Consider the following 12,642-nt stretch of genomic DNA (forward strand, 5'->3'; position numbering starts at 1 on the left):
GCTTGCTTTGTCTGGCCATCCTATGCCACTTCCGGCAAATACTGGGATGGTTCCTCAATCAAGGCCACAGTCAACCACCTGTCCCATCCTCTTAGAGCATACATGTACATTCTATGTGTACATACATTTTTGAGCTATTTATTTCATTGTATTGTGATGAAAAATCCTATATATCATAAGATGATCCATGGTGAATAAATAAATAAATAGGCTGCTTGTAATGTATCAATCTACAATATAGCCATATAATGTCATTATCGTGTAACACTACATACTGTATCATTAGAGACAGAAATTTGGTGAAGGTTGTACCCATTATTGTAGGTGAATGGATTGATAAGGATTATTTCTCAGCACCAACTGTAGTGCCATGCAGATTTCAATAATTCCAACATTTCATTGGTGTAAGGAATAGACATTTTAGCCAAAAAAGGGGCCTGAGCCCTAGGAACCGCCTCTAAGTCCTAGTACTTCAGCACCCCCCTCCCCCCCCCCCCCCAAAACAAAATAATGCAATGTTGATCATAACTAAACAATCAGAAACTAACTGAAGACCTTGGCTGTAAACAATGGTAAAGGACAGTTGATGAGAAACAGAGCTCTTGCCTACAAAACATGTAAGTGATGTACTTTATTCCTATTAGTTGACGATAGTTTCACAATAAACTGAGAAATGGCAGCCGTATCTCTAAATTCAGATCTTGCTAATGGCAACTTTATCAGGATGTGTGCATGTAAACAGTGGTAAGTGCCAGGAACATAGCTGCCGGTAGTACTAACGCATGCAGTGTTCATGCCAGGGAAATGCTTTTCAGGGGCAATTTTTATGACTTTGACAATAATGTGGATGACTATAACTCAAATAACAATCCTTAATATGTTCCCGAATGCAAATGCACTTCAAAAGTATTTGCTCATCAGGTAAATGTGAACATTTATTTAAGCAAGTAAACAATGTGGTGTCCCTTACCATATTTTATGTCAATTTAAATGTGGTACGGTGATTGCTAAAATTAATTTTGTATTGTGCTGAATCATAAATTAGTTTTTGAAGTTGTTATTCTTTTTATTGCAAAAATTGTTAATGCAGATCTTAATATCAAAAACTAAACAATTTCAACCTTTTAAATTTGTATTTTTTAGAGGTTTCACGATAATATTTCATTAATTAACCCAGCAAGTAAACTGTGGTAAGTCTGTGCTAACACATGATAAGTGCACTCAGTTAACAGATAAAAAATGTTAAGTAACCATTGATTAATTAGTAAGAATATTTTTATGGTGGAATTTTCCATTTTAAAAATATGTTGTTGATGTGAATATATTTGGAAACAGTATAAAACTGTATAAAAAAAAATCACATTGCATACACTTGAAATATCTTATTTAAAATATTTTACTGAAAATTTACTGTGCAGTTTCTCAAAACATCCAGCTTTCCCTTACCAATGTTTGCAGCCAAGGTCTTTAATTCATGGTTACGACTTTGGTGATAAAAATAATCAAATCTAGGATTTATAGAGGAACTGGTGATACCAACTAGGTACCTTCACACTAACAAGTAATGGATTTAGCTAAGAATTTAACACTTTTACAATGTAAACACCTTTAAAGCCAGAATGAGGTTTTCACTCTGCAGCGGAGTGTGCGCTGATATGGAACTTCCTGGCACATTAAAACTGTGTGCCCGACCGAGACTCGAACTCGGGACCTTTGCCTTTCGCGGGCAAGTGCTCTACCAACTGAGCTACCGAAGCACGACTCACGCCCGGTACTCACAGCTTTACTTCTGCCAGTACCTCGTCTCCTACCTTCCAAACTTTACAGAAGCTCTCCTGCGAACCTCGCAGGAGAGCTTCTGTAAAGTTTGGAAGGTAGGAGACGAGGTACTGGCAGAAGTAAAGCTGTGAGTACCGGGCGTGAGTCGTGCTTCGGTAGCTCAGTTGGTAGAGCACTTGCCCGCGAAAGGCAAAGGTCCCGAGTTCGAGTCTCGGTCGGGCACACAGTTTTAATCTGCCAGGAAGTTTCACCTTTAAATCCTTTTTCCTATAGATTTATTCAATACAGGAAGGACTCAAGTGCTCATTAGCTTGTAATTAGCCAACATAAATTAATAACAGCCAACAATTTGCTGCAACATTCCATGTGTATCAGCTTTGCTAAAACTCATGCTAAAAGGCAAGCAAAATAAGACAGGGGTAATGGTCAACGTGTCAAGTAAATACTCACATGGTCCCCATCAGTCCTTCGATTAGGCTCCATCTAAACATTAAATGAAAATACACAGTACATTAATTGATACCCCTCTTGCTTAACGATCTGTCCATAGTTCAGACATATAAAGATGAAATCATCCTGTGACTCAAATCCGTAAGACATAATCCATAAGGCAATAACCAACAACACTCAAGAGTAACTACAACGAACTGCTTCTGTAATAGCTTCTTTAACTCAGTACAATCCATTTCCATAGGTGAGTGTAAGTGTGCATTGGGTATGATATGAAAGACGTTAACAATAATGTTCACTATGCTGAAGTTTTGCATGATTGTTACTGTCACAGTCCTTTAACAACACAAACCTGATACTCATTTTATATGATTGTGATGTCATTAAAGGAGACAAAACTCTGTTTCCTGCAAAACAGATGGATTTATTCTGAAATGGTTTATTACAAAGATGTGTAGCACATCTATGTTGGACTTGTAGAGAAATGGAAGAAAAGCTGCAGTATATCAGAAATCACGCATGTAGACACTAAAGAGCATTCACTTTAGTGGTCTGACTCAGTGATTCATCATTATACTCAACAGAAAGCTCATTAAACTTACTTAAAATCTGAAAATACATAATGTTTGAAGTGTGTCCACTGAACAGATTTTCAAGTCACTTTTAGTTAATTAATCACACTGTAATTTACAAAAAAATTTCATTATTACATATAATTCATAGCAACAATTGAAGTGTCCATATAAAATGAAATTTAATTATATTTTACGGGCAGTACACAGAAAACAAAGCCCCAGTAAAGGTAATATACAGCACAATGAATGTTGCCACCTGATGAATGATACTGTCAAACATAAGCTGTACATATAATTTCCTGCCATCTTTGTTTCATCTACAATAAGACTGTGTTATTTTTATAATTCAGTCATATGTCAACATCCACTTTCTGACACTGATGTTTCTACACAAAATGTGTGCTTATATGTTTCAAGTACCTTGTGAATAATGTATTTACTGCATATATTCTGCCAGGATTGACATTACATACCCAGCTCTTGCAATACTCCCTCTCAAATTGTGCTGCTATACTGTTCATTTAAGACATTACTTCCTTCCACCACACAACAACAACAACAACAACAATAACAAGCTTTAAATATTGAAAGATTTCCTTCCTCAGTTTCAGTATTTTCCACATTATTTAATTGCACTGTTATCACAGCTTCTAGTTAACACAACTCACAAAGCAAGAATAAATAAGATCTGATCTGACACTTATTATTACTGGACAATTATTCAGAATGAACTCTGTTTAGATCACATGATAACCTTCGACCAAAGGAAGTTTAAACTGCAGTACCACATATGTTGTACTGAACCTGTAGTAACAGACAGGGGCAGTGAATTAAAATAGAATGCAGCAAGTACTAAATTTTTGTAACACACACAGTGTGACTCATTTTGTACGAACTTCATGGGAATACTATAACTCTTTGTAAAGATAGCTGCCAGTAGTGCAATCATCAGAGTATGGTGTACAGAATAAATTTGAGACTGACACAGAATATTGTTTTATTTGTGAAGTGTTACATTAGCCTAACACACAGTACCGCTGAAGAAGAATAAACACTGAACAAGAAATCTTAACTCAAACTATGAGATAAAAGCTGTTGTTTCTATCACATTTTTTAAAGACATTCAACTTATAGAGCCATGAATTAGTTATAATTACTGAATGCCTTCACTTTTTCCATGTCTGCCTTGTTGCTAACCATTCAGCAAACCACTTTATCCAATGTCATCTCACTTTCTTCGCTACTTTCAGAGAATCCTCTGCAGACTTCATATACTAATGTTCATGACATCCACCACAACCCTACTGAACATTCCATTAACATTGTACCTTTTGCAAATCATTCTGAAGTTTCAAGAAAGTATTGAGAGAGCAAGAACACCTTATTATAAATGCAGCAAACAAATGTTTGGTATCAGTCTGAGATGAGTGCAAAGAGAGAAACAAAGGCAGAGAAATCGAACACAATAGCTATATTTTATACGTACTGTCCCTGACAATCTGGATGGGTATTATCCATGCATAGTTTGGTAATTTTCAAAAAATGAAGAAATTAAGCCTAAAGTGTTCTGTCATCATTAGAATGAATATTTTTGTTTGGAACAAACACTGATTGTGAAGATGTAGATAATAAAAACATCTGCGAATGGTTACGTAGCCATGCCTATGAACCAGGATATGAGCAGCTAAGTGATGCAGATACAGTGAACAATGCATTTAGCTGTTATTAGAGTGTGCAGGACAAAATTCTGCTGACTATACTGATATTTTGATTCTGGAAAATGAGAACCAACATAATGAAACATGTGAATGAGAAACAGAAGCATAAAATGGAATAGTATGATTTCTTCTTGATAGTGGGCTGCAAGCAAGTGAAATGAAATATCATGTGATTTAAGTGTAATTTTTTTTAATAAGATGCCAGTTTATGACAAGTGACGTGTAATAATAGAATGAGTTTTGAACTGTGACAGGTAGTGTATTTTCTGAACGCCATAAATAGCAGTTTGTAGTAAAAATATGTGTATTTTGCATTAAGTACACCTTTTGGTTAACCTTCCAGTATCACGTCTGAATTAACATATATAATTGAGAGCTTCCTATATTTACTTTTGCATGTGTACAAATTTAAAATATTTTCAAGTGAATGCCTGTAAAATATCATCATGCAACTATGAACAGAATGTTGATTAGGCTATACCCAAATGATTATTCTAATTAAACTTGTCCTATGAAAAGTTATACCACCATCAGATGTGTTTTGTAGTACCACTAAAACCATGCATGGAAACCTTTACAATGCCCGGTGATGGTGTATTGGTAGTTATCTTGCAGAAGCCATCTTAACAATTCAAATGTTCTAAAATACTTTGGCATCCCCAGTTCTGAGACGAGTGTCTTGAACATGAATAATACAAATGCATCAAAAGGAAAATTGAATTTGAAAAAAATTAATAGCAAACTGGATGATGATGGTGATGCATGATATGAATAGTAATAGACTGTGCCAGTTTCAGCCACGGAATCATGCTGGGTGGATGGTTTATCTTGGTATGCCAGTTGCTGATTTAAACAGGGCCACAAACCAGTCCCTTTTGAAGAAAATATTTAGAACCCACTTGGTTTGTATTTGTCTAACCATGATATCCTTAGTGCTGATTTTTTTATATATACAGGGTGGTCCATTGAAAGTGACCAGGCCAAATATCTCGTGAAATAAGCATCAAACAAAAAAACTACAAAGAAAGAAACTCGTCTAGCTTGAAGGGGAAACCAGATGGCGCTATGGTTGGCCCGCTAGATGGCGCTGCCATAAGTCAAATGGATATCAACTGCGTTTTTTTTTTTTTTTTTTTTTTTAATAGGAACGCCAATTTTTTATTACATATTTGTGTAGTATGTAAAGAAATACAAATGTTTTAGTTGGACCACTTTTTTCGCGTTTGATAGATGGCGCTGTAATAGTCACAAATGTATAAGTACGTGGTATCACGTAACATTCCACCACTGCAGACGGTATTTGCTTCATGATACACTACCCGTATTAAAATGGACCGTTTACTAACTGCGGAAAAGGTCGATATTGTGTTGATGTATGGCTATTGTGATCAAAATGCCCAACGGGCGTGTGCTATGTATGCTGCTTGGTATCCTGGATGACATCATCCACGTGTCCGGACCGTTTGCCGGATAGTTACATTATTTAAGGAAACAGGAAGTGTTCAGCCACATGTGAAATATCAACTATGACCTGCAGCAAATGATGATGGCCAAGTAGGTTTTAGCTGCTGTCGCAGCTAATCCGCACATCAGTAGCAGACAAACTGCATGAGAATCGGGAATCTCAAAAAAGTTGTTGTTGAGAATGATACATCAACATCAATTGCACCTGTACCATATTTCTATGCACCAGGAATTGCATGGCGACGACTTTGAATATCGTGTGCAGTTCTGCCACTGGGCACAAGAGAAATCACGGGACGATGACAGATTTTTTGCATGTGTTCTATTTAGCGATGAAGCGTCACTCACCAACAGCGGTAACGTAAACCGGCATAATATGTACTATTGGGCCATGGAAAATCCACGATGGCTGCAACAAGTGGAACATTAGCGACCTTGGCGGGTTAATGTATGGTGCGGCATTATGGGAGGAAGGATAATTGGCCTCCATTTTATTGATGGCAATTTAAATGGTGCAATGTATATTGATTTCCTACGTAATGTTCTACCGATGTTACTACAATGTGTTTCACTGCATGACAGAATGGCAATGTACTTCCAACATGATGGATGTCCGGCACATAGCTCATGTGTGGTTGAAGTGGTATTGAATAGCATATTTCATGACAGGTGGCTTGGTCATCGAAGCGCCATACCATGGCCCGCACGTTCACCGGATCTGACGTCCGCGGATTTCTTTCTGTGGGGAAAGTTGAAGGATATTTGCTATCATGATCCACCGACAACGCCTGACAACATGCGTCAGCGCATTGTCAATACGTGTGGGAACATTACAGATGGCGAACTACTCGCTGTTGAGAGGAATGTCGTTACACGTATTGCCAAATGCATTGAGGTTGACGGACATCATTTTGAGCATTTATTGCATTAATGTGGTATTTGCAGGTAATCACGCTATAACAGCAAGCGTTCTCAGAAATGATAAGTTCACAAAGGTACATGTATCATATTGGAACAACCAAAATAAAATGTTCAAACGTACCTACATTCTGTATTTTAATTTAAAAAACCTACCTGTTACCAACTGTTCGTCTAAAATTGTGAGCCATATGTTTGTGACTATTACAGTGCCATCTATCACAAAGCGAAAAAAGTGGTCCAACTAAAACATTCATATTTCTTTACGTACTACACGAATATGTAATAAAAAATGGGGGTTCCTATTTTAAAAAAACGCAGTTCATATCCGTTTGACCTATGACAGCGCCATCTAGTGGGCCAACCATAGAGCCATCTGGTTTCCCCCTTCAAGCTAGACAAGTTTCGTTCTTTGTTGTCTTTTCGTCTGACACTTATTTCGTGAGATATTTGGCCTCGTCACGATCCATGGACCACCCTGTGTGTGTGTGTGTGTGTGTGTGTGTGTGTGTGTGTGTGTGTGTGGGGGGGGGGGGGGGGAGAGAGAGAGAGAGAGAGAGAGAGAGAGAGAGAGAGAGAGAGAGAGAGAGAGAGAGAGAGAGAGACTACATTACCAGTGGAAAATGAAGCACTGGCAAAAAAATTGGTAATATAAAATTTTTTCTGATAAAAACACACCCCTTTCCTTCTGCAAGAGAACATGATTCCACTGTTGCTGTCAAAGTAGAAAACTACACAAGCATTTTCTGAACAAACCTGCACTGTACAGTCTCCTGTATGTATATGTGGCTGCACTGCATTGATGAAATTTAAATAGTGCCAACTTCAGTTTCAAAGCCTATAACGTCATTTCTGATTGACTGTAGCTAATGAAGAACAACACAAAAATGAAGAAGAACACAGTAATGCAGCCTTAAGAGAGCCATATCGATAATGAGTATTAACAGTAACACTTGAACTAACCTGATCTTCAATTGTTTGATGATCTGTTTCCTGAAGCCATGTTCCTAATATTACAGAGTCATCTGCATGACACACTGCACGCAACTGAGAGGTAGTTGTATTTGCAGGATTTTCTGTGAGTGTGAATTCTGCCACAAGCATACGAAGCAAGTGTGTGTAAGAACCTGTTGAAGAAAAAGAAGCAACAGTAATTCAGGGTGATTCCATGAAGCAACATCCATGAAGGCTTATACTGTACATAGAACATCACAACCAGTAGGACACAAACATGAGTAAAATGTTTAGAAAATGGCTATCGGGGCTGTCTTAACTATAGTAAGAACATAAATTATATCAACTACATACAAACTACAGCAATGCACAATAATATATATTCCTACCTGACATAACCCCACACACACATGATGGAACTTTACTCAATGTGCATAATTTGCCAGACACTTGTTTCTAACATGAAACACCCTTTCTAATGACACAAGTTTAAAGGAGAGAAATACCATGTTGGCCCTCCTATCTCTACATTGAGAAAACCCTTGTTCTGTGTTTTTGAATGTTTTAACTAATTGTGTGGTGCCCTTCTCCAGCCAGTATGGGACATCAGCTTAGCAGTCACTGGAACACAGAAAACTACAGCTAGGCAGGCCAGCATACCGGATAAAAGTCAATTAACCCAACCCCTTGATCTGTTCCATGCCAAATTCCCTTCCCAGACTTACAGGCTACTACATGAACAAGTTTGTGGTAATAATATATTATATTTTTTTGTCTTTAGGTCTCCCCCATGACCCATGGATATTGTCCAGGTGCAGTGGCTTGCATGCTTCAGTGATACACATACCCATACAGTAGAAGTAAGTACACAGAAATCATACCTGCAGGGAGAAAAGACTAACAAATGGTTCCTGGAGATGAGCAGAATACTTTTCATTAGTTGCAGGGGCAAGAGCCTGGATGATGGACTGATGTGGTCTTGTAACATTATCCAACACAGTCTTGGTATTTTGGTACTGTGAATGGCTAAAAACAAGAGGAAACTCCAGACTTATATTTCCTGAGGGCATGTAGCTCTTTTTTATAGTTTAATGATGGTTCTATCACAATATTGGGTAAAATATTTTGGAGGTAAAAAAGTCCTCAATTTGGATTTCGAGGCAGGAACCACTCAGGAGAATGGTGTCATCGGGAAAAACAAATCTGGTGCTTTATGAGTCAGAGCACGGAATGTTAGCTCCCTTAATCTGGTAGGTAGGTTACAGAGTTTAAAAATGCATACGAATAGATTGATGTTAGACGTATAACAAATACGTGAAGTGTTGTGGCAGCAAAAATAGGATTCTTGATCGAGTGAGAACAGCATTATTACCAATAAATCAAATAGGGGTAACACAAGAGCAGGTGTAATAAAGAATAAGAATATAGGAATTTAGGTGAGCTGCTATGAACAACCTAGTGAATGCACTGCTGTAATGAAGCCCAACACAAAGCCAACACCCGCCACAGTAGCAGAAGTTTAAATGCCTACCTCATTTTCAGATGACAGTATGTATGATGAGATAAAAGAAATTACTTAGATCGGGCCGGCCATGGTGGCTGAGTGGTTCTAGTCGCTACAGTCTGGAACCACGCGACCGCTACAGTTGCAGGTTCGAATCCTGCCTCGGGCATGGATGTTTGTGCTGTCCTTAGGTTAGTTAGGTTTAAGTAGTTCTAAGTTCTAGGGGACTGATGACCTCAGCAGTTAAGTCCCATAGTGCTCAGAGCCATTTGAACTTAGATCATTGACAGAGATGAAAATTTAATTGTGATGAGGGACTGGAATTTGATAGTAGGAAAAGGAAGAGAAGGAAAAATAGTAAAAGAACATGGATTGAGAGAAAGGAATGAAAATGGAAACAGCATGGTAGAATTTTGTACAGAGCACAATTCAGTCATTGCCAACACTTGGTTTAAGAATCATGACAGAAGGTTACATACATGGAGGAGACCTGGAGATGCCAGACAGGTAGATTATAAAATAGTAATAGAAGGTTTCAACTACAGATTTTAAACTGCTAATTATTTCCAGGGACAGATGTAGACTATGACCGTAACTTATTGGTTATGAACTGTAGGTCTGAAGAAATTGCAAAAATGTGGGAAATTATGAATGTGGGACCTGAGTAAATTTAAAGAACCAGAGGCTTCTGAGAGTTTCAAAGAAAGCATCTGACAATGACTGAATGAAAATGGGGGACAAGAACACAACAGAAGATGAATGGCTAACTCTGATAGATGAAAGAGTGACAGCAGCGCAGGATAAAATACACAAAATAACAAAGCCCAGTAGAGATCCTTGTATAACAGGATATACTGAATTTGATCACCAGAAGGAGGAAACATAACAGCACAGCAAACAAAACAGATGAAGGGAAATACAGAGAGCTGAAGGATGAGATTGCTGGGAAGGGCAAAATGGCAAAGTAAGCAAGGGTATAGGACAAATACAAGATTGCAAGATTAGTTGGTTTATGGGGATGAAAGGGACCAGACTGCTACGGTCATCGGTCCAAGACTGCAAGAGCAAGCATAATTAGGGGAATGATGTATGTCACCTAAAAGAAAATTAGAGAGACCTCCAGAGAAAAAAACAGCAGCTGTATGAATATCAAGGGTTCAGGTGGTAAGCCAGTTCTAAGAAAAGATGGGGAAACCTGAAAGGTGGATAATATACAGTATACAGAAGGGCTACCTAAGGGAAATGAACTTGAAGACAATATTAAAGAAAAGGAGGAGGAAGTAGATGAATAAGAGATGATAGATACGATACTGCAAGAAAAATCGGACTGCACTCTGGAACAGCTCACTAAAACAAAGATCTTGGAGTAGATGACATTCCTTCATGATTATTGAGATCTTTGGGAGAACCAGCCAAGACAAAACTATTCCATCTGGTGTGCAACATATAAGGGGCATGCAAAATAACCTTAGACTTCTTAAACAACGTAATAATTCCAATGCCAAACAAGGTAGATGCTGACAGATGTGCACATTACTGAACTATCTGTTTAATAAGTCATAGTTGCAAAATGCTGACACAAATTATTTACAGAAGAGTAGGAAAATTGGAAGAGGCTAACTTCAGGAAGATCCAGTTGGATTCTGGAGAAATGTGGAAAACTCCACCGCAATACTAACCCTACGGCTATCTTAGAAGACATGTCACCCCGGCCCTGCAAGTTGGAAAGCCTGCTGGAAGTCAGAGATTTCAATGACAGCCACTAGACAGCACTGCTAAAATCTGTGAGCACTGCTGTTTCCAGTACAATGATGGCTCCAGAATAATGCTCATTTTGCCAGCCTATCAACACTCTTAGATATCATTTAAAGCTCTTAGTGCAGCAGCTCACACAGTCAGTTATCATTTCACTCATCTCCGGTATTGATCTCACTACACATTGTTGTTTTGGTTCTGGATTCACTACATCTTAGAATTTTGATCTTGGTCTACTTGCTGGGTTTGTTATCCACTATGCCATCTCTGCTGTTTGTCTTTTTTCCACCTATACTCTCAGGTGACTCACTTCAACGCCCTCAGCAAGCCACCCAGTCAGCTAACCTCTGCAGGTTGTCAGGTCATTCCCAGTCTTGTCCAATTCCAGTCACTACAGGTGATACATTAAAGAAAGGCAATCCTCCATGTATAGCACCTGAAGATTTAGAGAAAGGTTTTGACAATGTTGATTGGAATACACTTTTTGAAATTATGAAGGTAGTATGGATACAATACAGTGAGCAAAAGATTATTAATAACCTCTCCAGAAACCAGACTGGAGTTATGAGAGTTGAAGGGTATGAAAGGGAAGCAGTAGTTCAGAAGGAGCATGGCAGGGCTGTAGTCCATCCCCATGTTACTCAGTCTGTACAACAAGCAAGCAAGGAAAAATCTGGAGAGGGAATTAAAGTTCAAAGAGAAGAAATAAAAACTTTCACATCTGCGAATGACACTGTAATTCTGTCAGAGGCAGCAAAGGACATGGAAGAACAGTTGAACAGAATGGACATTGTCTTGAAAGGAAGGTATAAAATGAACATGAACAAAACCAAAACAAGGATAATGAAATGAAGTCTAATTACATCAGGCAATACTGAGGAAATCAAATTAAGAAATCTACATCTACATATATACTCCGCTAGCCACCAAGCGGTGTGTGGCGGAGGGCACAATTTGCACCAAAGTCATATTTTCCCCCCTCTGTTCCACTTGCGGATCGTGAGAGGGAAAAACGATTGTCTGAACACCTCAGTATGAGCTCTAATTTCCCTTATGTTGGAATGGTGATCATTCTGCAATTTGAAAGTTGGTGGTAGTAATATATGCTCTACACCCTCAGCGAAGATTGGATTTTGGAATTTAGTTAGCAGCCCCTTCCGTTTAGCACATTGTCTATCTGCAAGTGTGTCCCACTTCAAACTGTCTATGAGATTTATATCTAAAAACAAAGATGATGTGACTTACCAAACGAAAATGCTGGCAGGTTGATAGACACACAAACATACACACAAAATTCAAGCTTTCACAACAAACGGTTGCTTGATCAGGAAAGAGGGAAGGAGAGGGAAAGACGAAAGGATGTGGGTTTTAAGGGACGGGATAAGGAGTCATTCCAATCCCGGGAGCGGAAAGACTTACCTTAGGGGGAAAAAAGGACAGGTATACACTCGCACACACACATATCCATCCGCACATACACAGACACAAGCAGACATTTGTAAAGGACTTTTTACAATTTACATAA

At 38.4% G+C, this 12,642-nt stretch overlaps 1 protein-coding gene across 1 annotated transcript in view; it reads right to left on the reverse strand.

The window, feature by feature from the left end:
* Positions 1-12,642, reverse strand: part of LOC124721176 (HEAT repeat-containing protein 5B) — a 478,541-nt gene that overhangs the window by 108,870 nt on the left and 357,029 nt on the right. Inside the window, exons 17-18 of the mRNA XM_047246010.1 lie at positions 7,868-8,031; positions 2,230-2,262 (exon numbers count right to left, since the gene is read on the reverse strand). Coding sequence (XP_047101966.1) covers positions 2,230-2,262; positions 7,868-8,031 — 197 coding nt within the window. The remainder of the gene's footprint in view (positions 1-2,229; positions 2,263-7,867; positions 8,032-12,642) is intronic.

Source organism: Schistocerca piceifrons, chromosome X (genome assembly GCF_021461385.2).
Source record: "Schistocerca piceifrons isolate TAMUIC-IGC-003096 chromosome X, iqSchPice1.1, whole genome shotgun sequence".
In the NCBI taxonomy this organism is placed as follows: domain Eukaryota; kingdom Metazoa; phylum Arthropoda; class Insecta; order Orthoptera; family Acrididae; genus Schistocerca; species Schistocerca piceifrons.